At 37.7% G+C, this 27,737-nt stretch overlaps 2 protein-coding genes across 3 annotated transcripts in view; one reads left to right on the top strand and one right to left on the bottom strand.

Annotated features, from left to right (window-relative positions):
- Nucleotides 1–13,598, bottom strand: part of DSG4 (desmoglein 4) — a 43,710-nt gene extending 30,112 nt beyond the window's left edge. Inside the window, exon 1 of the mRNA XM_019815116.2 lies at nt 13,495–13,598. Coding sequence (XP_019670675.2) covers nt 13,495–13,542 — 48 coding nt within the window. The 5' untranslated portion in view covers nt 13,543–13,598. The remainder of the gene's footprint in view (nt 1–13,494) is intronic.
- The window catches only part of DSC1 (desmocollin 1), a 346,452-nt gene that overhangs the window by 99,354 nt on the left and 219,361 nt on the right, over nt 1–27,737 (top strand). For both annotated transcript variants that reach the window (XM_019815118.2, XM_019815119.3), the window contains exon 2: nt 7,519–7,569. In XM_019815118.2, the coding sequence (XP_019670677.1) occupies nt 7,519–7,569 (51 nt within the window). The remainder of the gene's footprint in view (nt 1–7,518; nt 7,570–27,737) is intronic.

Below are 27,737 nucleotides of genomic sequence, written 5' to 3'. Positions count from 1 at the left end.
TCAGTGTTGAAGTGGCACTGGAAAGGAGAGAAGATAGAAACATTCCCAAAGAACTGGTAGGGCTTATGGACCATGGGATGCCAGGAGGGGAAAGGTCAGATGGTGTAAGCTTGGCTTTCACAGACAATTGGAGTGCTAGTCATAGAAACAGAAAATTCAGCAGGAGAATGTCACTGCAGTGAGAGGGTGTCTGATGTTCATTTTATTTTTGTAAATTTTTAATGTGATTCTAAAATTTGAGATAGATAGAAAAGCTAAAGAATTTATCCAAACACGAGTGTTATTTGAAGTTAAAGGAAATATGGCTATTACATGCAATGGTGTAAGGGTAAGTGAAGTAGGCAAGGAACAGAATCTTTTTTTTTTTTTTTTACTAGTTAGTACATTTTATTTATTTATTTATTTATTTATTTATTTATTTATTTATTTATTTATTTTTATATATGAAATTTATTGTCAAATTGGTTTCCATACAACACCCAGTGCTCATCCCAAAAGGTGCCCTCTTCAATACCCATCACCCACCCTCTCCTCCCTCTCACCCCCCATCAACCCTCAGTTTGTTCTCAGTTTTTAACAGTCTCTTATGCTTTGGCTCTCTCCCACTCTAACCTCTTTTTTTTTTTTTTTTCTTCCCCTCCCCCATGGGTTCCTGTTAAGTTTCTCAGGATCCACATAAGAGTGAAACCATATGGTATCTGTCTTTCTCTGTATGGCTTATTTCACTTAGCATCACACTTTCCAGTTCCATCCACGTTGCTACAAAAGGCCATATTTCATTTTTTCTCATTGCCACGTAGTATTCCATTGTGTATATAAACCACAATTTCTTTATCCATTCATCAGTTGATGGACATTTAGGCTCTTTCCATAATTTGGCTATTGTTGAGAGTGCTGCTATGAACATTGGGGTACAAGTGCCCTTATGCATCAGTACTCGGCAGGGAACAGAATCTTATGGGAAATGCTCATATCTGTGCAGGGTACAGAGAGAAGAAGTCTAAAAGCAGAGGGCTCCAAGAGCCCAAGGGAATAGAGCATCAGGGGACCAGGCTGTGGGTGCAGAGCGGATTCTCTCAGTGTCAGAATGCTACAAAGTGGTGGTGATTGTGGTGGTTGCGGTGGGTTGATGAGGAAGCTGAGTTCAGAAAGGAGAGATTGGATAAGCAGGTGGAGAAGTAATAAGAGAGGAAACAGAATCTCTGGAGTGGAATGATAAGAGGTTAGACAAAGAGGGAATATTTGATGGTTAATGTGCATAGCAAGGTGAAGGAGAATGGGAACCGAGAAGGTCATGGGTCATTGCTAACTTTTGCTGGTGACATATGCCAAATCATGGGAGTCAAGGAATGAGTTATTGAGAAAGTGGAAATAGTAATTGTAGATTACACTTTCAGTTAGGAGATAAAAGAAATGTGGGAGGTAAGATATAGTTTGAGGGGTTAATTAGATCAAGATATATTTTTTAAGTTTATTTCTTTTGAGAGAGGGAGAGAGAGGAGGGGCAGAGAGAGAAGGAGAGAGAGAATCCCAAACAGGATCTGTGCTGTCAGCTGTTAGCGCAGAGCCCAATGCAGGCTCGATCCCATGAACCAAGAGATCATGAACTGAGCTGAAATCAACAGTTGGATGCTTAACTGACTGAGCCATCTCAAGGCTTATTTTTTTAATGTTGGGAAATCATGACCAAATATACGATCTAAAGGCAGAGGAGAAGGGGGCTGTGGAGAAAAAGTGATAGGAGGAAAAAGGAGAAAGGGAGAGGAAAGAAATCAAGGAACAGTTCAATTGTGATTAAAAGAGAATAGGAATGGCTGGATGAAAATGTGAATAAAAGAGACTTGGTAATGAGGTAGATTGTTTCTTCCTTTGATACAAAAGATCAGAAGAATTCAATGAAGAGAGAAATCATTTTGAGGCATAATTAGAGGAAAATTATGCACATACCTGTTCCACAATTTTGTGGGGTTGGAGTGAGAAGAATTGGGAAGGGTGAAGGAAAGTGACAGGAAGCCAACTCATGCCATAAATGTTAGGGAACACTTGAGCACAGAAGGCTAGAAACAGAGGCAAGCAACTATTAGTCTGTAGTTGATGAAGAGTTTGAAGACCAACTGAGATGAGGAAGCAAGAATATGATGTGCAGGCCATCTGTTTTGAGCCTTTTTTTTTTAACTTTTTTTTTTTTTTTTTAGCATTTATTCATTTTTGAGAGTGAGGGAGACAGAGCATGAGCGGGGGAGGGGCAGAGAGAGAGAGGGAGACACAGAATCCGAAGCAGGCTCCAGGCTCTGAGCTGTCAGCACGGAGCCCGATGCGGGGCTCGAACTCATGGACTGCAAGATCATGACCTGAGCCGAAGTCGGATGCTCAACCGACTGAGCCACCCAGGCGCCCCAGTTTTGAGCCTTTTTTAAAGTAGAACTTGACATGGGGCGCCTGGGTGGCTCAGTCGGTTAAGCGTCCGACTTCGGCTCAGGTCATGATCTCGCGGTCCGTGGGTTCGAGCCCTGCATCGGGCTCTGTGCTGACCGCTCAGAGCCTGGAGCCTGTTTCGGATTCTGTGTCTCCCTCTCTCTCTGACCCTCCCCCATTCACGCTCTGTCTCTCTCTGTCTCAAAAATAAATAAACGTTAAAAAAAATAAAGTAGAACTTGACAGCCTAGGAGCGGGAAGAGAAGGAATGTTAGGGCTGTCCTCTGGTTGGGGATTGTTACCAAGGCTGACTGGAGATTCAGGGAGATGATAAGGTACTATTGTGAACTCTGGTGAGTCAGGGAACAGAGTGAAACAGGGAGAGACTGGAGAGAGACTAGGACAGGTAGGCAGGGTGCAGAGCAGATCTGCAGGTATGTGTGTGTGTGCGGGGGTATAAGAGGGAATGGGTGTGTGGTGGGGATTTGGAATGGCACCTGAGCCCAGGAAGGGAAAAAATGCATATTAGAAATTTGGCAGTAGGGCATCGTGTTTCTTCTTAATTCACTTTCTTCCTCACGTGTACTTTTACTAGATATCAGCAAAATATCTAGACATAGAAAAGAAGTTCAGTATTTAATAGAAGATGGTTTTATTTGGGTGTGAAAGATGTTTTATTTCATACTAAATAATGTCCCTTGAGAGTCAGGTTTTTTGATGTTAGAAAATTAGATGATTCTGGAAAGAGGGTAAGGACAAGTAAAAATCCCACTAAATCCCACTACTTGGAGATTGCCACTGCTAATATTTGGAGAATTCCTTTCAGGCTTTTTTTTTCTTCCAAAAACACATACTCACATAAGTTGTAATATTTTTTTTTTGACCAAAGGAGAATTATATTATAATACACCATTTGGTAATTTGTTTTTTTCATTCAGTGATTATTGTGGTAGAGTTCCACATCAATGAATACATAAAGAGATCATATATTTCGAAGGTTGCCTTATATATCACTTTAGTAGGTAGCTTCCATTCAGGTCATTGAGATGTTTGGAAAACAGAGAACGGATAGTGCTGTAAGTTAAACTCTGATACGTGATTGTCAAGCACTGTCCTCCAGCGGGAGGTTAACTGGAAGCACTGCCTCGGTGGATGACGGAAGGTTGGTGAGCCAGGCACGTGAGCCCTCATCTCATGTTAAGAGATTCTTGTTCCTCATCTTCAGCTTCCCACCTGTCTCTATTTTCTCCCTTCCCTCCACTTCTCTTCTCTCTCTCTCAAACATGGAATAGGTCTCTATTTAATTTTTCTAGAATTTCTCATGTATACCTTGTATATATTTTGTTAGATTGATACCTAACAGTTTAATTTGGGGGGGTATTAATTTAAATGGTATTGTGTTTTAAATTTCAAATTCCACTTGTTCATTGCTGGTATATTAAAAAGCATTTGACTTTTGTATATTAACCTCGTATCCTGCAACCTTGTTGTAATTGCTTATTAGTTCCAGGAATTGTCTTGTCAATTCTTTTCGATTTTCTACATAGACAATCATGTCATTGCACTTGCGTTTAAAGAAAAGTTGGAAAAGCTTTCTTGCTTGCATGGAAGCTTATTTATTGTTAACTGATTAAGTGCATCTCCACTGAAAACTATTATACAAACATGTTTATTGTGGAGTATAACGTATAGCTTTTAGATATGTTCCTTAGGAGTACCAAATTTATTCTCGTTAAGTCTCTTTCCTAACTAGTTATCCCCAATTCTCTTAAGATTGGTACTACAGTTTGAAAAAGTTACCAAATACAAACCTTATTTAAATCTGATATTATGTATATAAGGTAAAATAGCTTAGGGGCCATATCACAGACTTTTTTGCAAGAGGCAAATAAAATACGACATGATAGCCAAGGCAATCTTTATAAAACACAATTTGGATTGGGGTGCCTGAATGGTACAGTTGGTTAAGTGTCTGACTCTTGATTTCAGCTCAGGCTCGAGCCCCGCATGGGGCTCTGCACTGATGGTCTGTCTCTCCTTCTCTCTATGCCCACCCCCCTCTCTCAAAATTGAAAATTAAAAAAAAAATTTAAAAATACCACAAATTGGATTGAGTCACTCCCTTGCTTCAAAGTTGCAAGGCAACTTCCCATGGCCATTAGAATGGAATTTAGACTGCCTTCATAGCAAGGAGGCTCTATCTGATTTGGCCCTCCCCTTCTCCCAGCTCTGTCCTTTATCTCTGTCCCTGATGCTCTCTGTTCTAGGACTCAAGTGCTCCCTTGTCTCAGGTTACTGAATCACTGCTGGGGAAAGCTCAAACTTCTGATTTTCTTTCTTTCTTTCTTTCTTTCTTTCTTTCTTTCTTTCTTTCTTTCTTTCTTTCTTTCTTTCTTTCTTTCTTTCTTTTTAATAAAAATTTTTAATGTTTATTTTTGAGAGAGAGAGATAGAGCGTGAGTGGGAGAAGGGCAGAGACAGGGGGAGACACAGAATCTGAAGTAGGCTCCAGGCTCTGAGCTGTCAGCACAGAAGCCAACACGGGGCTTGAACCCACGAGCTGTGAAATCATGACCTGAGCCAAAGTCCAACGCTCAACCGACTGAGCCACCCAGGTATCCCATCAACCTTCTGATTTTCAAAACACTGACCCTGTCTCTTTCTTAGTGAGATATACCCAAGTCCCCCATCCCCAAGCTCAGTCAGCATCCATGGCCACCCTTTGTCAATGGTTGTCAAATCCATCATTGTTACATCTTCCTCTGGAAGAGTCTTCCCAGCACTTTTTCAATGTCTGATGTTATTTTGAAAAGTTAACCATTTACTTCTCTGTTATCTGTACCTGTCCACTACTCTACATGTTCCAAGAAAGTTGGGATTTGGGGGATCATGTTCCTACTCTCTCCTATCAGAATGCCCAGTGACTAGGCATGCAGTATTTGTTGTAGAAATGAATAGACCATCACTATAAAATTGATAAAGATATTAAGCCTTGCAAAAATCGAGGATGGCATTACTAAAAATGTAGAAGATGTAAAGGGAAAAATATATGCAGATACACAGGTGTATGAGATAATCCACCCAGTTCTTTGAGAGAAATTATTTCATGGTGGCTTTTGATATCTTTTCTTTTGGTTCATGATATGCATGTGGTCACTCACTATCCCTGCTCTTGGTTAAGCACTGAACTTGGAGCAGCCTCTGAATGGGTGGGCTGCCTTCCACGTGATTTTGCAGTTTGTGGGTTCGAGCCCTGCGTCGGGCTCTGTGCTGACAGCTCAGAGCCTGAAGCCTGTTTTGGATTCTGTGTCTCCCTCTATCTCTGCCCCTCCCCCACTCACACTCTGTCTCTTTCCTTCAAAAACAAACATTAAAAAAAATGAACATTTTCAAAAAAAAAAGGAGGACAAAATAATATTTGTAATTTATCACTGTCTCTTATTTAATGTTTTGTGTTCATAAAATTAGTTCTACCACATATACAGACTAGATGAAAAATGTAAGATCGATCATTATGGAGCCTTTTGTGCTTCAAATTGTGCAGGTATGGGAAGTTACAAGGAGATATATGTTGTAAGTGAAAGTCTTGTTCTGGTCTAAAAGGAGGACACAATAGATATTTTACTTTTGCTGAGTGATGATCTGGAATTTATTGCTAATCATGAATCTGCCAGAGGCTTTAGTGTTTAAAAATATTTTAAAATATTTGAAGAAATAGAATATATGTGTAAAATTTAAGAGAACAAAATTTTACTTTCATCTTCTTTCTTTATATTTCCAAAATAAATCTTTGGATTTATTGCATTCTTCTAAGTGATCTTGCAATAGCAGACAATTTTGAACATTAACATTGCCACGGAGAGTAACGTTTTTACAGTATTTTGAATTTTTGAGAATGTTTAATAATGTTTCATCTATTGTTAAAAATGATTTATAATGACCTATACACTGGCAACCCTATTGGGTCCTCTTTTAATATTGTTGAAAATAAATAATTGAAGATCATATGACTTGTAAGAGGACACTATGAGTTTTAGAGTCAATTCTTTCTCATTTCTGATATGGATATTTTGAATTATCGCTTGGCTCAGTGCCCCGGATACTTTTGCAATCCATTGCAGTGCAACCTAGCAATGTTTGCCATGTGTGAGAGGTGTGACTTTTTTTAAAGGGAGATTTGGGAGAGGTCAGCTTGATACTTCAGGTTCAGGTACATGTTCATCATGTTGACTTAAGGAAAGAATATATATGTGGAAGATGAGTATGTAGTGAATGATTCATTTAAAACTATCTGTGCACTTATACCTCTGTATAAGTATGATCATGTATCTCAGGGATACATGAGAAGCATGATCATGTATCTCAGGGATATGTGTACCCCAAATGAAGATTATTGTTATCGCAGCAATTAGGCTGATATCAAGTTTCTGAAATCTGTGTATATTTCTTTTTTCAATTATTTATTTATTTGTTTTTGAAAGAGAGAGAAAGAGAGAGAGAGAAAGAGGCAGAGAGAGGAGAGAGAAAATCCCAAGCAGGCTCCATGCTGTCAGTGCAGAGCCCGACACAGGGCTTGAACTCATGAGCCATGAGATCATGACCTGAGCCAAAATCAAGAGTCAGACACTCAACTGACTGAGCCACCCCGGCACCCCAAATCTGTGTATATTTTTAAGTCAAATAGTTTCTGTCTCAAAATGGATATGTAGCACTAAATTATAGTTTAGCTTCATAAAAAGCAGTGTGGTTTAGACACATTGGAGGCAGAAGAACTGAGGACGTGTCTTGACTTTGTTTACCAGCTCTGTGACCTTGGATAAATCTCCTAGCCTCTCTCTGTTTCAGGTTCTGATCTAAAACGAATAAAAAGTGTGAAAGTGATAGGCACAGGAAATGCACAGTGTGTTCACAAAGAGGAAGAAAAGTGAAAGAGTTTTCTTCTGTGCTTTAGAGGGTATGTTCACAGCACACCCTGTCATATAAAAGTACTAGTCACTCATTTTTAAAGACTTGAAATTAGCCACATCAACCTGATTAGTCCTCAGTTTAAAGGGATAAAAGGAGTGTTTGGAGTTTATTTTATTTGCTCTTGTCCTCTTTACAGAACCCAGCTCAACTGAAGGATAGTAATGATCCATGGTTGCCCTGCGAATCTGTGAGTAGAAGCTCCTTTTCATCCTCTTGCTGTCCCCGACATTTTTTGTTTTTTAATTTCGGGAGGTTGCAACATTAGATCCCGGGTTCTTATCTAGGAGAACTTATATCGTGCCTGTTGGAGGTGGTACACATCTGGTATTTCTGCTTCCTACTCAGCTGGCTCTACTGATGAGGGTCCCAATCGCCACGCTCTCCAAATCCTGTCCCTTTAAGGACAGGTGTTCTTGCAGGAACTCTGCAGGTTTTATTCTCAGGCCCTATGAAATCATGAGCCCTGTCAGGAGGCTCCTCACTTTCTATACCTGGGATTGGGTGTTTTGGAAGAAACATGAAATGACATTGTCTTCCTAAGTTGCACACAGTAGCCTAACTGTGTGAACCTCAATTAAACTGTGCAGAATAGTTATGGGCTCCTGGATAATTGCAGAAATTCCTTGCCTATAAAAGTCGCCATTTTGGAGCCTATGTAGGTCACGCACCATTCTAAGGTGTGGTTTGGTCTGAGGGCCTGGCTAAAAGGCATCACACAAAATGGAGACTGTTGAACTAGTTACCATGATGGTGGAGTACATGAAAAAGGGAGTTAGAGGCACCTGCAGTTGAGGGAGCAGAAATAACCCAGAGAGATGTTTGGTATTCTGGGTGTGCTATGCTCTCTGTGGCCTAGTTGATGAGAAGGTTTCCCATCTTCCTTTTTCCTTTGGACGTCCTTACAATAAATTGAATTAACTGACGTAACCTGAATAGGCCTTTTTCTGGCAATATAAATGTGCCTCAGAAGCTAAAACATATGCACCCGTGCTACTTACTCTCCCAGAATGAAAACTAAGATAGAGTATCTGCCCACAAAGGGCTCCCACGTTCAAAGAAAGAGGAAAGCAGATATAAAAAGATACTGGAATGTTACAGACCCTGTAAAAGAAGCATGGATGGGATACAGCATTGGCCCAGTTGAGAGAAGGAGTCAAATCAGGAAGAGTGGATAAAGTTTTGGACGTGTAATATTCGGTTCAAATTACAACTGTACCACTTATGGTACATTTATGAATCATTTATGTCCTAAAGCTTATTTGTGAAATGAGGTTACTTCTGTTTATCCTTTAGGACTTTTGTTATGCGTGTGAAATGACTTTGTTAACTGTACAATGTTTTGTAGTGTAAGGGGGTGAAACGAGCATGCAGTTCCAGACCAAATCCCTGAGATCCAACTCCTTGGTTGTCTCCATTTTAAACCATCAAGCTGGCTTTATAGCTCACTAAACCACATTAAAGTTGCCTATTAGCTGATAAGTGGGAAATATGGAGAAGTGACTTGGTTAGAAAGATGCATTAGAAACAAAATCCATCCATTCATTTAAGATTTTTCATTGATGCATATGTGACAGGTACTGTTTTTTTTTCTGTGGGAGACACATTCCAACCTGTTATGATGTACCCATTCTAGGGAGAATAATAGGTTATATATACAATATCCAGTAGCCATCTAACTTTTGGCAAATTACTGAAGTTTTTCTGGGCCTGTTTTTCCTTGTCAGTACTTTCTCCTACAGAAAATACGGCGATTTTATACAAGATATTGGAATCTAAGTCATTATGTGTACTAACTGCAATATTAGACTACATACCATTCTTTTCCATGCTGAGTGTATTTAAAGTAGTAGCTACTGAACCAGGATGTTTTTCATTTTTGTGACTTACCTTTTTGAAGTCAGTTTTTGAAGTCATTTGCACACCTCAGACTAACTTATTAATAAGCAGTTCTCTCCTGAATAATACTTATAAAAATAATTGAGTAAAGCAATTGGTATCCTCATAGGGATATGTCAGAGATGCCAAGTTCAAGCCTAATTATACCACTTTTGTTTATAATTGAAGGTATATCAAGTAGTGGCATTTTAGTTTATAAGCTGTGTAATTTTCCAGGTAGAAAGGAAAGGCAAATATTTCTCATGCAGGTCATATCTGAAGGTTTCACTCAGGTCACTCCTTCCAGAAACCCTTTCATCAGAGGTGTTCTCTGTGTGTGAAATATTCCAATATTCCAGCTGCGCTCCCACTTGGGAAAGGGAAGGAAGTATCCCTGCAACTCAAACAGCAGTTTCATTACTTTGTAAGGAACTCCTGCCTGGATACTTATGGACTAAAAAGGAGGCAGCTACTATTCAGGGTTGAGAAGTTCTCTAAAAAAGAAAAATATCTTTGAAAAAGGGAAAACTTCATAGAGTCTCAAGAACCATGGAATATTTTCAGGGCAGGATTTTTATCCTACACCTACATCTACATAATATCTACAAGGTAGATATTATTGAGAAGACTCTATTAAAATCACAGGTCATGTTATGGTAATAATACTAGACATCTCCTGGGATATAACATTTTTTTGTAGCCCAATGTGAAGCTTGTAGGTATCTGAAGGCAAAAATAAAGATTTGCCTACTGGGATTAAAGTATATATCGTAATTCTCTAGTCAGTTATATTGAAAACAACAAAAATAATAGAGGTGAGATTTGCTTCCATGGAACCTATAGTGTTACACGTTGAAAGAGGGAGGAAAGCAGGTAAGTGAAAAAAGATACTAGAATGTAATAGACAATGTAAAAGAAGCATGGATAGGATACAGCATTGGCCAAATTGGGACGTCAAGGTTTTTGTAACAAGCAGTATTAAAACCAGTCACTTAATGCTACTTAGGATATTCTATTTAGCACAAATGAAAACCAAAATCAGATAATGTGTTTTTGTTGTGGTGGTTGTTAGTGGTGGTGTTCCCATAAGTCTATACACGTAGAGATTTGTCTGACAATAAAATAAAAAACAAATGACTGTTCTATATGGCAGAATCACATTGTTTTATGTGAGAACTAAATTGATAAGTGGCTAGGTTAGTTCTAAATATGTTTTTAAATTTTGGTGTCTGTTTTCAACTTACAGTGTGATAATATTTATATGCTTAGCTACCTACCTGCTTTATTTTCCAAGAGCAAGAATACTTAGTTGAAATGTTTACATCTCATAGGTAGAATATGATCACCATATGTACCCAAAAATTCTTATCTGATAGAAACTACCTAGCTGTTTTTTTTATGATATCATCTACTGGATAGAATACAGGTCTCTTACAGCTAATTAACTGTTCTGCCTTAAGTGATTCTTTCTTAGTAAAACTTATACAATCCATAGCATGACCCAAATCTGTAGATTCTTCGACTAAAGTTATGAAAATAGTATTTGTGAGCCAGATGCAAACTTCTGCTACATAACTCTTTAGTAGAGGCAACTAAAGAATCTCAGAGTTTCTGCATTGGCAGGAGCTTAGTGACATCATGTCTAACAGTGTTTCCTGACATGGGGCACGATGAGGCCCTGAAAGGTTGGGTGCTTTGGCCAAAGGTACACAGCCCCTTTGAGGGGAAGCTGTGACTCAACCCTGAGGCTTCTGAGTCTCAGTTCAGTGTTGACTGTACCTGACTACCTCAATCCATTTTACAGGAGAACATGATGAACATCCTTAGGAAGACGATGCCAAAGGGCTTACATGATAAAATGGGATGCCCTATTGTAGCCTTGAGTTTTGGGTACCATTTATAGATCATGCCAGTCAAAATCTTGTTTAAAGTACCTTGTGGATGAGATATAGATGACATAAAGTACCCATCTCTGAGAAGCTGCCACACCCTCATTAGTGTGACCTGCAATGATGCCCAGATAGCCTTTGATTTAGTTAATGAAAAAAGGACAGAGTTCAAGAAACAAAAGACAACTAGGTGTGCCTATTTTCCACAACATCCATAATATTATATTGACTTTCCTTAACTTGTTCTAATCTTGAAACATTCTAGAAGTTTCTACTTCCTAATTGCAAAAGTTATTAAGTGATATGTTAAAAGATCTATTAGAAATAGAAAATACCTTAAGTCTATCACAATTACTAAGAAATGCAAAACACAAATACTTTAGTATCAGTGGGGAGTAGGGGGAAATTAAGTATCAAAAACCTGAAAATTAGTAAGGATAATAAATCAATACTACCTAAGAGAGATGCTGAGAATCTGAAATATAATACCCTTTTAAGATCAAGGAGAAGAAAAATGAACTCAATAAAATTAAATGGTCATAAAACATGCCTGTGCGGAGAATAGGAGGCAAAATTTAATGCTCAGAAATACCCTTTAAAATCTTGATACATGCAATGAGTTTTCCTTACAAAACCAAAAGATTTGTCTGAGTTGAAAGGCATGGAGATAACCCATAGAAATATAGCAATAGGTCTAGACTGATGATTCTTAATTTCTATTAAAAATTGAATCAGATTCTTTCCTTTTGTAATGCAAATAAATAATGATCATTATTACAGGGCATCACACTTCTATTTGGAGTTTTTCAGTTGACAAATATTTTTCAAAAACGGTATTATTTAATAATCTGTCTCCCAAGCTCAGAGAACGGAATGTTCTACCGCTGTTTCCTTCCAAGTTTGGGCTGTGTGACCTTTGGCAGTGTTAGGCTGCTGCACCACTTTGGAAGCTCAGGGAATTGTAAATTCCAGAAGAATGGCACCTGCCAGGGCAAGTGGACAGCAATGTGTTCCCTTATCTCCCTAGCATTGGCTGCCCTCTGCCTTTTAGAACTGATGTTCAAGATAAATCCTATATAGAGCCACTTGCCGGAGAATATGGTGGAAATCATTTTCCAAGGTCATGTCATAGCATCACTGTGGACATTCCTAGGAGACTGAGAGGCAGCCAAAAATAGGGTATTTGCCTTTGTTTGCTTTGAAAAAAATGTCCAATTTTCCTAATAATTCCCTCCTCTTATCATTCCCTTTATTTTTTTAACTCTTTTGACTGAATTGTTCTGTCATTTGACATTCAATAGACTTATGTCTAATGTAATCTAATTTTCTTTAAATGTTTATTTTCAGAAAGAGAGAGAAAGAAAGAAATAAAAAGAGAGAGCAAGCGAGCGTGCAGGAGGAGGTTCAGAGAGAGAGAGGGAGAGAGAGAATCCCAAGCGGGGCTCCATCCCATGAACCATGAGATCATGACATGAGCCGAGATCAAAAGTTGGATTCGTAACTGACTGAGCTCTCCAGGCACCCCTTAATTGATTTTTAAAAATAGATTTTTTTCTAATTGAATTGGCATAGTTTGGTGAATTGACCGACCTGATCTCTGTTCCTCTAGGAATCCAGAATTAGAAGCTCCCTTACCTTTTTCAAGGGTAGGACACTTGCTATACGTGATACCTATCTGGAAAGCACTTTATGCTTTGAGCACCAAAGGAGGAAAGTAGTATAATAACCAAAATTCCATGTTTATTTTAAATAAATATATCATCTAAATAGTTCCTTCCTGGACTGTAGGAATGCTTTAATAATCCCAGATAGGGTTCATCTTGATGGCTTGGTTTTCTTCATTTTCTTTAGCCATTTCTGATAGGAAAAAATTCTCATATGACTTAAATATTTCATGGTTAGTTACAATGTAATTTTGAGATAGCTAACATTACTTCGCCTTGAAACAAACTCACAGGGAAATAACTGTATAAAAGAAATGGGCTTGACCAACTTACTTCCCTACACATGTAGGGTTTTGGTTTAAGTATAAATAAAAGAAAATGGAAAATAATTTTGTTTCTGATTATAAGTTTTAGAATTGTTACGGCATTTAATCTGAATTAGATTATGTCTGTGATGCCATTGAAGTCTAGTTCAGCCAAATTCTCACCCTGCTTTTCTATGGCATTTGGTCCCTCAAGCATGGAGAGTCCTTTGAAGTCACCATAGGCTGAACTCATAGAACTCTTTTTTATAGGAACAGGTTTAAAAATGGAATAAATCCCATATAGAAACTCTGACAACTGACAGAAGAGATAAGGCCTTAAGGCTGCATTTCCTTCCCTAGGCCTTTAAATTCTACTTACCATTAAAATGATCAAAAGGCAGATGTTCCTGAAAAGGAGCCAATCCATTCCTTCAGGTCTTTCTTGCACACGAACCCGGATGAAATTTGATTTTAGTGCTAGTCTTCTGGGTTCTGAATTCGGCTCTGCAGCAAGATGTGCTTTAAGATGCCCTTTTAGGAGGGCATGGGTGATAACTCTGGTGCTTTCTGGGCAGAGGAATGAAGATGTTCTATAATGACTCTGTTTCCCCACCCCAAACTCTTGGGCTGGTCTGGAAGGCTGGCATTGTTTGAGCTCTGGGTAAGAACATAGACACACCTTGATTCTTATTGCAATGAAACCCTTTGTTGGACACCAAAGAAAAATCTTACAGAGGGAGGACAAGATTTACAGGGAAGATACCCAATGAATAATAAATTACTCACAACATGAAAAATAATTAAGATGTTAGGGCCTATCATCATGCTGAATAAAATTAGTAGGCTTCTTCTTCTGCCAACATCATAAAAGCAAAATTATATATACTAACAACACACACACATATGTACACTACAGAACCAACTTCAAGGACTGACACTTGGAGCAGAGGACATTGTGAAGAGGCATCAGGCCCAAAGGATGGCGTAGGGAGAGAGATAGAATAATGAAACTCTCATCTCTTAAGGTGATTCCTGCTTCCCTCCTTAAGAAGTCCTGTGGTCAAACTGCATTCCTCAAGTTTAAAGATGTTCTGAAAAATAAGGTTAGGAAAGAGAGACTCTGATTTCACTAGTATGTTTTTTTTGCACATTTTAGCATATTCTTTCCTCCATATACAGTTGAGCCTGTTATATATGATATGACATTAACTGAACTGGCTTAAGGTAACTGCAATACAGAGTTTGGTCACTCTTCGTGGCATATCCACTGATAAAAAAGTACATAATATGAGTGAGTAACACATTTGAAACCCTCATAAATATTTATTGAGAAGAAGCTGAGACGGGGAACCTGAGAATTTAAGGGCAAAAGACCAGAGCAGTATCTGGATGTTTCAGAATATCATTTCCTTTTTTTCATTTCTCTCTTATCCTTTGTTAGTGTGGATTTAGAATAGGCATAGCTCCCCCGTGAAAAAAATTGCAGGTTGGCAAGCATCATCAACAAATGTAAAAAGAGAAGGTAGTTGAATGTTCTCTAACTGCTAATATACGTTGGTTGGAGAATTTGAAAAGGGGATTGCATCATTGCTGCATCTCAGAAACAAGATGGGCTCTATTGCTAGGAATGGAATGTATTCTAAACAGCATTCAGTCTTTGGGAATCTTAGTTTGACATTTTTTGGAGCATAGGAGAGAGTCTAAGCAATTAGAGCACTGGCATAGTATCCTAAAATGAAGATAAATGAATTATATGTTGAAAATATCTATAAGAAAGAGAGCAGGAAATTATACGGAAGTAATGGAAAAAGTGAATTGTTACAAAAAGGCAGTATTTGGATATATCTCCCTAAGCCAAATATTATATTTGGAGTTATCTATATTTATAATTCAAAAATGTATAAGCTGAGCTAATAAAGCATATGTGTGATATCAAGTTTTAAAGTACATCAAGTGGTCCTCTAGATATTAATTTACTATTTCATTGTATGTTAGATAAGTCTTTAAAACAAGAGTTATGGAAAGCTATGCTTGAGTAAATAAGTTTTAAAAATCTAGGGGTGCCTGGGTGGCTCAGTCGGTTGAGTGTCCAACTTTGGCCTAGGTCATGATCTCATGGTCTGTGGGTTCAAGCCCCGTGTCGGGCTCTGTGCTGACAGCTTTGGAGTCTGTGTCTCCCTCTCTCTCTGTCCCTCCCTTGCTCGTGCTATGTCTCCCTCTCTTAAAAACAAACATTAAAAAAAAAAAATTTAAAAAAAGGTCTTTTGCGAGGCATCTGGGTGGCTCAGTTGGTTAAGCATTCGACTCTTTTTTTTTTTTTAACGTTTATTTTTGAGACAGAGAGAGACAGAGCACAAATGGGGGAAGGTCAGAGAGAGAGGGAGACACAGAATCCAAAACAGGCTCCAGGCTCTGAGCTGTCAGTACAAAGCCCGACGCGGGGCTCGAACTCACAGACATGAGATCATGGCCTGAGCCGGAGTCCGACGCTTAACCGACTGAGCCACCCAGGCACCCCAGGCATTTGACTCTTGCTATCAGCTTAGGTCTTGATCTCAGGGTTGTGAGTTCAAGCCCCACACTGGGCTCTATGCTGTGTGTGGAGCCTAGTTAAAAAAAAATTCTTTTGCAACTGTTTTACATGCAACTGAGCTTTGATACTTCTTTGTTTTCATGAATTGTTGTTCAGAGGTTTGAAATGTGACAGTTGCATCCACCATGGAAAAATTCTGTTTTATAGCTAGGTTAAAACAGCATTGAATTAAATACTTTTACTCTTGAAATATATCCTCCATCAATAGTGCCAGTGAGCTTTGGGCTTTGGGGATGCAGTGGAATTTTCCCTGTGTTTTTCTACATGTGTGAAGTATAACGGACGTTGTTGCTTGAAATGAGTTCCAAGAGACAGGGTGGTTGGAAGTGTTTCCCTCCCAGCCAGCCTACCAAAGACCTTTTCGTTGATTATAACTATGCTGTGACTTTGTTTTTATTTTTGTACAAAGCATTTGAATTATTCCGGAATAAAGGAGGAAGAACAATGAGAATTTGTGCTTTATCAGTGAGTAGAGATAGTCCTGGGCTGTGTGCATTTCTATTCCTAGAAATACGCTATAAACAGCTATGAAGATTGTTTGTGTCTTGTGGAAATTTAATGTGCCCTGTTGCTTCAGATTTGAATTATAGACACGTAAGAGGAGAATGTAAAATATCTCAAATAAATGGAATTTTAGACTTTAAAAAATACGTGACTGACACCCTTTTTCTAGGTGCCTCCCAGTTTACCATGGCCCCTGTACATAAAATTGTTTTTGGTGTCCATATCCAATGGAGAGTATGAGGGAAGAGAAAAGAATGTATAATTTCAGTGCTTTCAGTATGATGCTCTGGGCCATCAAACAGAAATAAATCTGAGGGACCTTTTATTGCCATGGGAGTCACTGCAGAACAGTAGAGAATGGGAGAAGCCAGTAAGGATTCTTTAGCAAATTTATGGCTATAAACAATGGGTCAGTCAGAGCTTAAGAAAGTACTAAGGGATGAGGGAGAAGTCAGTGGTTGTCATGATGGTTTTATTTCCATCACTATTTCCAAGCAGGCTCTGAGTCAACATGTAACAGCGCATTATATTAATATGCAAGGTAGGGCAAGTCGATTATTGTTTAGCCAGCTAAAGAAATTCATTTTTGTTTTATTTCAGTTAATATTGAATTAGAATAATTTAATATGCATTAGAGAATTAATGAAACAGATCTAGAGTGTTCTTGCTTTTCACAAGGGGAAAATACACTCTTCCCTGGCTATATCTGATAGAGATATTTGCAAGACTTTCTACCTTTTGTTTACATCATGTTGGATTGATTTCTTCTGAAATGTAAAATTTCCTACTTACCTGACTTGCTATTCATAGGGTGAGTTTCAAGAAAAGAAAGTAAGAAAGAAAGAAAAGAAAAGAAAGAAAGAAAAGAAAAGAAAGAAAGAAAGAGAAAGAAAGAAAGAAAGAAAGAAAGAAAGAAAGAAAGAAAGAAAGAAAGAAAGAAAGAAAGAAAGAAAGAAAGAAAGAAAGAAAGAAAGAAAGGAAGGAAGGAAGGAAGGAAGGAAGGAAGGAAGGAAGGAAGGAAGGAAGGAAGGAAGGAAGAAAGGAAAAATGAAAAGAAAAGAAAGGAAAAGAAAAGAAACAGCAAACAGTAGAAGTAGGTACTAGGTCTTTTACGTGATTCCTCCAGATTTCCCCATTTATAACTCTTGAACTCAGTGATTCAGAATTTGAATCTGGTGATTATGATTATACGCAGATTTAAAAGACTTTGCAATAACTGAGAAGTGGACAGTTGATGTCCCATCACCTCATTTGTACTTCTGGGGAGAATTATGGAAGTGATCTCAAAATAGAATCCTGAAAGGATTTCAGTTAGTGAATCCTTTTCTTGGCAAAACTTAGGTCATGATTTTGACTTAGGTAGATAAAGAACAGCTACTTTTGTTTCTCTTGTGGGGTACCAGCCATCATTAAAACGGAGCATGAAATCATTAATGCTTAAAAATACCCTAGAGATGGGGTGCCTGGATAGCTCAGTTGTTTGGGCACCCAACTTTTGATTTTGGCTCTAGTCATGATCCCAGGGTTGTGGGATCCTGCCCCGTGTCGGGCCCCGTGCTCAGCTTAAGATTCTCTCTCTGTGTCTGCCCCTCTTGCACTCTCTCTCTCTCTAAAATAATGAAAAAAAAATACCCTAGAGATGATCTAATGCAATCTCTCCTTTCTCCCTTCTCTCCAGTCCATGTTACAGGTATAACCCTGAGAGACTATAGAGTTTAAGTGCCAAATTTGGGCAAGAGTTCTACCTCCTGATTATAGTCAATTTATATAAATACCAAGCCACTATCCAGTGTTGGCTGGATACATGAAAGCAAAATATAAAAAAGAGGTGATGGCTGAATCCTATTATCTTTTACAAAAACTCTTCAAATAGTTTAGAGTTTACTGAACTATTAGGTTTAGTAGCTGGCTCTGCATGCAGAATTCGAAAAGTAAGTTTGTCCTATTGTTTATGTGTGATCTCCTATTTCATTTGCTATTATGAAAGTACACATAGAACTTCAGGGATGTTCTAGATATTTAATTATTGTTCTGTGCTTCTGTAATATTGTCTCATACTGCTTTTAAAGTAGTGGGACATTTTCATTCCATACATCATGTCCATCTGAAAGAGCAAGTATTTTAACACTTACATTTTTTTAAAAGTAATGCATAACTTAATGCATGCCAGTACAAATTCTTTTTGAAAAAAGAAATGTAATCTGTTAAGGCCAAATATTGTGAACATGATGGTAAGGCAGCATTTTCCTATCAAGTTATCAGTTTAGGGTTACTGGTGAATATTGCTTAAGCATCCAAGGGCAGCTTTATTTCTTGATAGCAGGTGTTGAAGGAAAGGAAATTTTAAAAATATTTATGGTCCTAAACCATGTTTGTCAAATGCAGTAGGCAAGTAGGTTTCAGAGTTGACTCAAGCAAAAGGGTTTTCATTAGCCTGGGCCTGGGGGGATGAACACAATGTAAACAAACTTGTCTTGGTTTTGACCTAGAGCAGTGCTGTGAACACACCTCTGACTGTCCACCTTGAGTTAATGGCCCTGAAGATAAACGACCTGTTTCCTTGTTAAAGCCAATTTATGTATGGAAACCATGGTGCCTGCAAACCAGGTTATTTAATGGGTGTTGGAAATCACAGAGATTAAATGTCAGTTTCCTAAAGGGTTATGTTAATACCATAGGATGATGTTAGTTTACACCCTAAAATCATACTTACATCCTGACAGAGGTGCCTTGTTGATTCTCTCTGTGATGTCATGTTCTTGGTGTGGGATGTCTTCTAAGTAAGTGCAGAAAGAATAGTGTGGCTTCTCGCCCTGTGTTAATTAAAGCGTGTACTTACATGTTTATTGCATATTTGCTGCATACTTATCCCCTCAAAATGTCATCTTAGTCTGTCCCCTGACTCCTGATCATGATGACAGTGGCATCATCCACACTATGATAATTACTTCAGTGTCATGCTGACTACTGCAATGGCACTGGCAGTACCCCGTCTTTGGCAAAGTTGTTTCATGTATATAGTTTACCTTTTGTGCTATTAGTCATGCATCTAGCAGACTCTGAAATGGGCTGTGGGCTTAGGTTGTTTAGGAAGAAATTCAGGGTTAAGAAGTTCGAGATAAGCAGTGCATGTACCCAAATTATATGGTCCGGTACATAGGAAATACAGATTTCTTGGCTTCAGACTTACTGAATCTGAATGTCTGGACATGGCACCTGGAATTATTTATTCTTAACATGCTCTTCCCATAATTCTGGAGTTGCATGCTGGTTTTAAGAGGTTAAGAGTTTATTGAGTCAGGGTAATTAACCTAGACCTGTGGTTGGCGCGGGGAGAAATGGCAGCAGGTAAACATATTTTTCTAATATGATAAAAATAGCATCTCTTCATGGGGGTTGGTATTGACTATTTGTGTTTCCTTTTAGGTGAAAAATTTACTTCCTTTTTTTCCCTCCACTGTGTTACTGATGCCTTTAGTATGGATTTGTAAATATTCTTCATATTTAAGGGAAATGAACTTCTTTTTTTTTATTTTATTTATTTTTTTATTTTTTTTTAATATATGAAATTTATTGTCAAATTGGTTTCCATACAACACCCAGTGCTCATCCCAAAAGGTGCCCTCCTCAGGGAAATGAACTTCTGTTAAATGTGTTGAAACTATTTTTTACTTTGTTTTTTTTTCTCTTTTGAGTTTGTTTTGGATTTTTCTTTCTCTTTTGCATTTGAGAATGATTATGTTTTTATTTGGAATAAGCTGTTCTAAACAGTCCTGCTATCTATTAGTTTCCTGTTGCTGTGGTAATAAACTATCACAAACTTAGTGACTGAAAACAACACAAATTCATTGTCTTACTAGTGTAAATGATATATTTTCTTTAATTGCAGTTTCTAACATTTATTTTCTTACATATAGGAGTATAATTGATTTTGGCCTTTTGATTTTTATATCCAGCAGTTTTGCTAAGCCTGCATTATTGATTGACTGAAGTATAGTTGACCTACAATGTTACATTGGTTTCAAATACAGTAGAGCCATTCAACAACTCTGTATGTTGTTATGTGCCGACCACAAGCGTAGCTACCATCTGTCACCATCCAACACTAATCCAGTACCATCGATTACGTGCCCTATACTGAATCTTGCATCCCCATTAGATTCATTGCATCTGGAAGCCTGTATCTCCCACTGCCCCAAACAGAATTTCCATCCGTGTTCATGTATGGAATTAATATGTAATTTTCCCTTCTTATGCTGATCTAGTCGAACTTGTCAAAAAGTTATGCTAGCCTTATAAAATGAGCTAAGGATTGTAAGCCTTATTCTCTTATGTAGAACAGTTGTGTAAGATGGAAATTATTTCTTTCTTGAGTCTTTGGCTCTTGAAAGTGTGGATCAATGGTACTTTTTACTATGAATTTGTCTACTTCCTCTAAATCTTTTAATTGATGGGCCACAAACTATTTGTAATTTCCTCTTATTTCATTAATGTATGTGAAATCCACAGTCATACCCTATTTTAAATTTTTTTTTTTCAACGTTTTTTTATTTATTTTTGGGACAGAGAGAGACAGAGCATGAACGGGGGAGGGGCAGAGAGAGGGAGACACAGAATCGGAAACAGGCTCCAGGCTCTGAGCCATCAGCCCAGAGCCCGACGCGGGGCTCAAACTCACGGACCTTGAGATCGTGACCTGAGCTGAAGTCGGACGCTTAACCGACTGCGCCACCCAGGTGCCCCAGTCATACCCTATTTTAAAGAACTCTTGATATTATTTGTGCATTCTCTTTTTGTGTTGATCAGTCTTACTAGGTATATACTAGGTATTACTAGTTATATACTAGGTATTACTAGGTATATAAATTTTATTAGATTTATTAGATTGTTTGATAGTAAATCCCTGATGATTTTAATATATGAAGTCTTTTTTAAGTCTTTTTTGGCTTTCCCTTCTTTCTGTTGGGTTTAACTCATGAGATCTAGTTGGGATTGGTCCCTGAGTTACCTTGGACGTACTGCTGTGTTCTCTCTCTTTGTGCTTCTGCATCCTGCTCATATCCAAAGATCTCTATGGGAGAGGAAGCTTAGTTACAGAAAATAAAGGTGACATCTTTAAGGAATCTGCTTTTCAGCTTCAACTCCCCTATTGACCAATGATGCGGAACTGGTTCCAGCACTAGATCTTGAAAGAATGTGTCATTATATCACATTTGTTAGCTTTTATTATGTAGAAGTTAATTTTATTACATAGTTTATTTTATTTATGTAGCTTATCCCTAATTATAGCTTCTAGTTTGTCATGCTTATAGACTTAGCTATTTATATTTAAGGTAAATGTGTAATGCCAGCGTAGCATATTGAAATGGATAAAGATGCAGATCTGGCTCAAATTCCAGAAATTCCACTCAATTTAGTTTGTTTCTATGAGTGAGTTAATTTATCTTTGTAAATTGCAATTACCTCATCTATTTCCTTCCCTGGCAGATTCTGGGAGTTAAATTAGATACATTTATAGAGAGAAACTAACACATAGTACACTCTCTTTGAGTAGTATTCTTTCTTCATAATTTCTAGAGTGTATATGTCTGTAACAGACTTGCCATTGATTACAGTCTATGGCATTAAGTATAGATATGCTATTTTTTCTATATACTAATATTTAATTTTTAGTGAGTCAGTCAATAAATATGGTTTTCTTTATTGCCTGTTCCTCTAGTTTATAGCATTTTGATTTGACAGTTTTTTACCTGTGTTTGAAATGCTATTCAATCTAATTATTTCTTACAAAATTTTTTTTAAGTTTATTTATTTATTTTTGAGAGAGAGAGAGCACAAGAAGGGGTGGGACAGAGAGAGAGAGGAGACACAGAATCTGAAGCAGGCTCCAGGCTCTGAGCTCTCTGCACAGTGTCCAACACGGGACTGAAACCCACAAACCGTGTGATCATGACATGAGCTGAAGTAGGATGCTCAACCCACTGAGCTACCCAAGCACCCTATTTAATTGGTTTCTAATTCTCGTTTTTAATTTTTTAAATTTTTTTAATGTTTTATTTATTTTTGAGAGAGAGAGAGAGAGAGAGAGAGAGAGAGAGAGAACGAGCGGGAGAGGTGCAGAGAGAGAGGGAGACAGAATCCACAAAGCAGTCTCTAGGCTCTGAGCAGTCAGCACAGATCCTGACGTGGGGCTCAAACCTGTGAACCACGAGATTATGACCTGAGCCGAAGTCGGATGCTCAGCTGACTGAGCCACCAAAGCGCCCCCTTGTTTTGGTTTTAATGATTTTTAGAATACATTGTACATCTTTTGAAAAGTCTGGCTCATTATCCTTACTTCATAAATAACAGTGTTTTAGAAGGAGTGCTTTTAGGTCATCAATAATAAGAGCAAAGAGAAATCCAGCCAGATAGGCACCCAAATTGGACCCATTAATTGCCTAACTTGAATTGAGTTCCCCATTTCAAGCTTTACATCCAAGCTTTCTAACCTCACATTATTTTCGCCTTTTTGTTGAAAGTAGATCAGCGGGCACCTGGGTGACTCCACCAGTTAAGTGTCCAACTTCGGCTCAAGTCATGATCTCACAGTTCGTAGGTTTGAGCCCTGCATCGGGCTCGTGTTGACAGCTCAGAGCCTGGAGCTTACTTCAGATTCTGTCTCTCTCTCTCTCTCTCTGTCCCTCCCCCACTTGCACTCTGTCTCTCTCTGTCTCTCAAAAATGAATAAATGTTAAAAAAAAAAAAAGAAAGAAAGAAAGTAGATCAGTTTTCCTGGTGATTGATGCTCAGTCATCATCTTTGTAGAAGGTGATTTATGAAGTAAAATATTTATTAATTTTCACTGGGGAGAGTTTCCCATGGCAGGATAACTATAAAGTTCATATTTTGTCTCTAAATGCCCCCCACTTACTCTAGCAATCCAGGTACTAGCTCAAAAATGTTTATTGGGTGTGAATGGAAAGCAAAGGTGGATAGATATTTTGACATGCCTTTCCTCTAAGCTGCAGGGGTATCTAGTAAAATATTCTTTCTCCAGGAGAGAAAATACCTTTATTTATTCTCTCAGAGAATAGCATGTGGAAAGGCCTGAGCTTTTACATATATTTGATTTAATCTACCAGGTGATATATTTTAGAAAAAATGAGTAGTGAATGGATTGCATTTATTTATGTCTCCCACAAATAACTATTAAGTTCCTACTTGTTGGTTGGCCAGCCTCATAGAGTTCTGGGAGTAGTTTTCTACTGCCACCATGACCTTTGTCATATGAAGAAAAGTTCCATTTCATTGTTTTAGGACTCTGTTTTCCAAATATTTTTCATTTAAAAAATGTTTGGTTATGTTTGAAAATAAACTACTTTTCTTTAGTTTACACTTTGATTCTCACTACCTCCTAGTAGGATCTAATTTTTTCTATACCTTATCTTTTCCCAAAGCATATTTAAGATAATTGGTCAAAATATATTTTGCAATCTAACAAATTTAAACTGTATTGCCCCTCATTTTAAAGAGGAATCATCATGGCAAAGAATAATTTCAAAGGAGAAGTTCTATTGGGAATGGTGGTATTTGACAAGCAATATAATAGAATTGGGGGCTTGGTCAGTTCTTATATAGACCATCAGTGCAAGGATGGATTTTAGAAAAGTTGAGTAGTGAATGCGTTGCATTTATGTATGTATTCAACAAATAATTATTGAGTTTCTGCTTGTTGCTGTGCTGACCTCTGTGTATCACACATTAATTCTTTTTTTTTTTCATTTGGAACATATTTTTTTTTCAATATATGAAGTTTATTGTCAAATTGGTTTCCATACAACACCCAGTGCTCATCCCAAAAGGTGCCCTCCTCAATCCCCATCACACATTAATTCTAAATGTGTTATTTAATTTTTTCCATATCCAAATAGTGACCATACAGTTTTTGGTGTACCTTTTTAAATAAGTTAGGTGCAAGAACCTGTCTTAGAAACTGAGTGAGTTAACATCATGTTGCTGGAAATAAGCTATTAAAATGTTGGGCTGTGTATACAAAAAATGATGACTTTAATTGACTCATGACCCTTCTTTCTAGTAGTAAATAGACATCAAAACCAATTATCTATCAAGGTCATTCCTAAATTTGTAACAGTAAAGCTAAGTCATCTCTTATAGGAGAATGATTATATGTCTAAACACTTTACAGGGACAGGCATCTAATTAACATGAATCATATAATATCATAAAGGTATAAATTAACGCCAAGGGGGACTTGAAGACTTTCCTATTTTACACCACATGGTTTTGTCATCTATTTTATCAATATATTAATTTATGATCCATTCTTATTTACAGTGGAATGCGTAGGGAAGGCCTGTGAAATCAGAAAAATTTGAGGTTTCTTAGAGCATATCTCACCAGAGTGCTGCTGAGTATACCAGCGGTTGCAACAGATGCCATCGGTGCTGTCTCTCTATACTTTGCCCTTATATTTCAGGACCCACACACCCAATTTCTAACTGCCAGCTATTGTGTATTCTCGCCGATGTTATAGCCACTTTGCCCATTCACGCAGCAGGCACAGGTAGTCTCTAACTATGAACTGATGGTAGCTGTTGTCTAAATATACAATCTCCCTCATGTCTGAGATGGTTTAACTCTGCAGTGCGTGCCCTACACCGATTTCCAACATTTTCCCCAGGAGAGCTGACCTTCAATTGCCCATGGGGGTAACTGGCCTTTGTTAGCTATTTTCCCTTCTCTATTTCATTTCCCAGTTATTAACCAGTAGTTCCTTTATATCCATCCCCTTCCTCCCTAGATTGCCCACAAGTCCTGTCTCTCAGCGTCTAATTCTAGGTAAACCCAATCTCAGATGTGATCAAAACAAATTGAGAAGCCCAGGTCAGTAATTTATCGAGTAGAAACGCATACAGTTTGAAAAAGATAGCTATTAATTTGAATACAGCAAGTATTTTCCACTGAAAAATATGACAAATTACATTCTGGCTCCAACCAGATATGACCTTTGACAAGGATTAGAGCCTGACATTTTGAGCAGTTGTGAGAAAGGTTTTGAGGTAAGGGCTCTTCCCCCTAGATTTTATTCAGTTTGTTTATTTTTATTTTATTTTAATTCCAGTATAATTAACATAGGTGTTATATTAGTTTCAGGCATTCAATATAGTGATTCAACAATTCTGTACATTACTGCGTGCTCATCATGATAAGTGTACTCTTATCACTCCTATTTCACCCATCCCCCACTTGCCTCCCTTATGGCAACCACCAGTTTGTTTTCTATATTTAAGAGTCCGTTTTTGTTTGTTTGTCTCCTTTTTCTTTGTTTGTTTTGTTTCTTAAACTCCACATATGAGTGAAATTATGGTATTTGTCTTTCTCTGACTGACATTTCACTTAGCATTATACCCTCTAGATCCTTCTGTATTGTTGCAATTATGGCTTAGTAATATTCCATTATATATATTATATAATATAGCAATTAAATATATATTATATATATTTGAGAATTTGAAAAGAGATGTATAGAATATATTGTATATATAATATATATTATATATATTATATATTTTTATATAAATATCTATATCTATATCCTTATCTATCATTTCAAATTAGAGTTTTTATATTTTTTGGGTAAATACCCAGTAGTGCAATTACTGGATCATATAGTAATTCTATTTTCAATTTTTTGAGAAGCCTCCATACTGTTTTCCAGTGTGGTTGTACCAGTTTGCATTCCCACCAACAGTCCATGAAGGTTGCTTTTTCTCCACATCCTTCCAATGCTTGTTGTTTCTTGTGTTTTTGATTTTTGCTATTCTGATGGATATGAGGTGATATCTCATTATGGTTTTGATTTTCATTTCCCTGACAATGAGTGATGTTAATCATCTTTTCATGTATCTGTGGACAACCTGTATGTCTTCTTTGGAGAAATGTCTGTTCATGTTTTTTGACCATTTTAAAATTGTGTTATTTGTGGGTTTTTTGGTGTTGAGTTGCATAAATTATTTCTATATTTTGCATACTAATCCTTTATCAGATATGTTATTTGCAAATATCTTCTCCCATTTAGTAGATTATCTTTTAGTTTTGTTGATTGTTTTCTTTGCTGTGCAGAAGCTTTTTATTTTGATGTAGTCCCAATAGTTTATTTTTGCTCTTGTTTCCCTGCCTCAGGAGACATATCTGGAAAAATGTTGCTACAGCCAATGTCAGAGAAATTGCTGACTGTGTTCTCTTACGGAGTTGTATGGTTTCAGATCTCACATTTAGGTCTTTAATCCATTTGAGTTTATTTTTGTGTATGGTGTAAGAGGTCCAGTCTCATTCTTTAGCATGGAGCTGTCCAGTTTTTCTAACACTTGTGTTGAAAAGATTGTCTTTTGGGGCGCCTGGGTGGCTCAGTTGGTTGAGCGTCCGACTTCAGCTCAGGTCACGATCTCACGGTCCGTGAGTTTGAGCCCCGCGTCAGGCTCTGGGCTGATGGCTTGGAGCCTGGAGCCTGTTTCCGATTCTGTGTCTCCCTCTCTCTCTGCCCCTCCCCCGTTCATGCTCTGTCTCTCTCTGTCTCAAAAATAAATAAACGTTAAAAAAATTAAAAAAAAATGTTTTAAAAAAATAAAAAAAGAAAAGATTGTCTTTTTTCCATGGCATATTCTTGCCTCCTTTGTCAAAGTTTAATTGGCTATATACTTGTGAACTTATTTCTGGGCTCTCTGTTCCATTGATGTATGTGTCTGTTTTTGTGCCAGTACAATACTGTTTGACTCCAGCTTGGTAGTATATCTTGAAATCTGGGATTATCATACCTCTGGTTTTGTTTTTCTTTTCAAGATCGCTTTGGCTATTCAGGATCTTTTGTGGTTCCGTACAACTTTGAGGATTATTTGTTCTAGTTCTGTGAAAAATACTGTTGGTTTTTTTTATAAGGATTGCATTGAATCTGTAGATTTCTTTGTGTGGTGTGCTCTTCTCCCTACGTTTTTTATTTTTTTTCAATTTTTTTTAACATTTATTTATTTTTGAGACAGAGAGAGACAGAACATGAACAGGGGAGGGGCAGAGAGAGAGGGAGACACAGAATCGGAAGCAGGCTCCAGGCTCTGAGCCATCAGCCCAGAGCCTGACGCGGGGCTCAAACTCACGGACCGTGAGATCGTGACCTGAGCTGAAGTCGGACGCTCAACCGACTGAGCCACCCAGGCGCCTCACCCTACGTTTTTTATAAGGATTAGCACATTAGGCACAGAACAGACAGATATATACTAAGTTTCTCATAATTAAGTTTTGTTTGTAAAATTAGAAAAATAAGGGTCACTTAGAGTTTGTCTTATTTGAACTTAGGCACTAAGTACATGCCTGGCTCATTTTCAAACCTTTTGACAAATGTTATATCCCCACTTGTGTTTATTATGACTGAGTTTTTTCAAGACACTTTATAATGAGATTTGAATTTAATCTATTTCTCAAGGTCCTTTTTAAATTTCTTTTTGAATGTTGCTTTATTCAGCTGTCTA

This window comes from Felis catus, chromosome D3 (genome assembly GCF_018350175.1).
Source record: "Felis catus isolate Fca126 chromosome D3, F.catus_Fca126_mat1.0, whole genome shotgun sequence".
Classification (NCBI taxonomy): Eukaryota; Metazoa; Chordata; class Mammalia; order Carnivora; family Felidae; genus Felis; species Felis catus.
The sequence above is the reverse complement of the archived record's forward strand: the minus strand, read 5'-3'. Positions and strand labels throughout refer to the sequence as shown.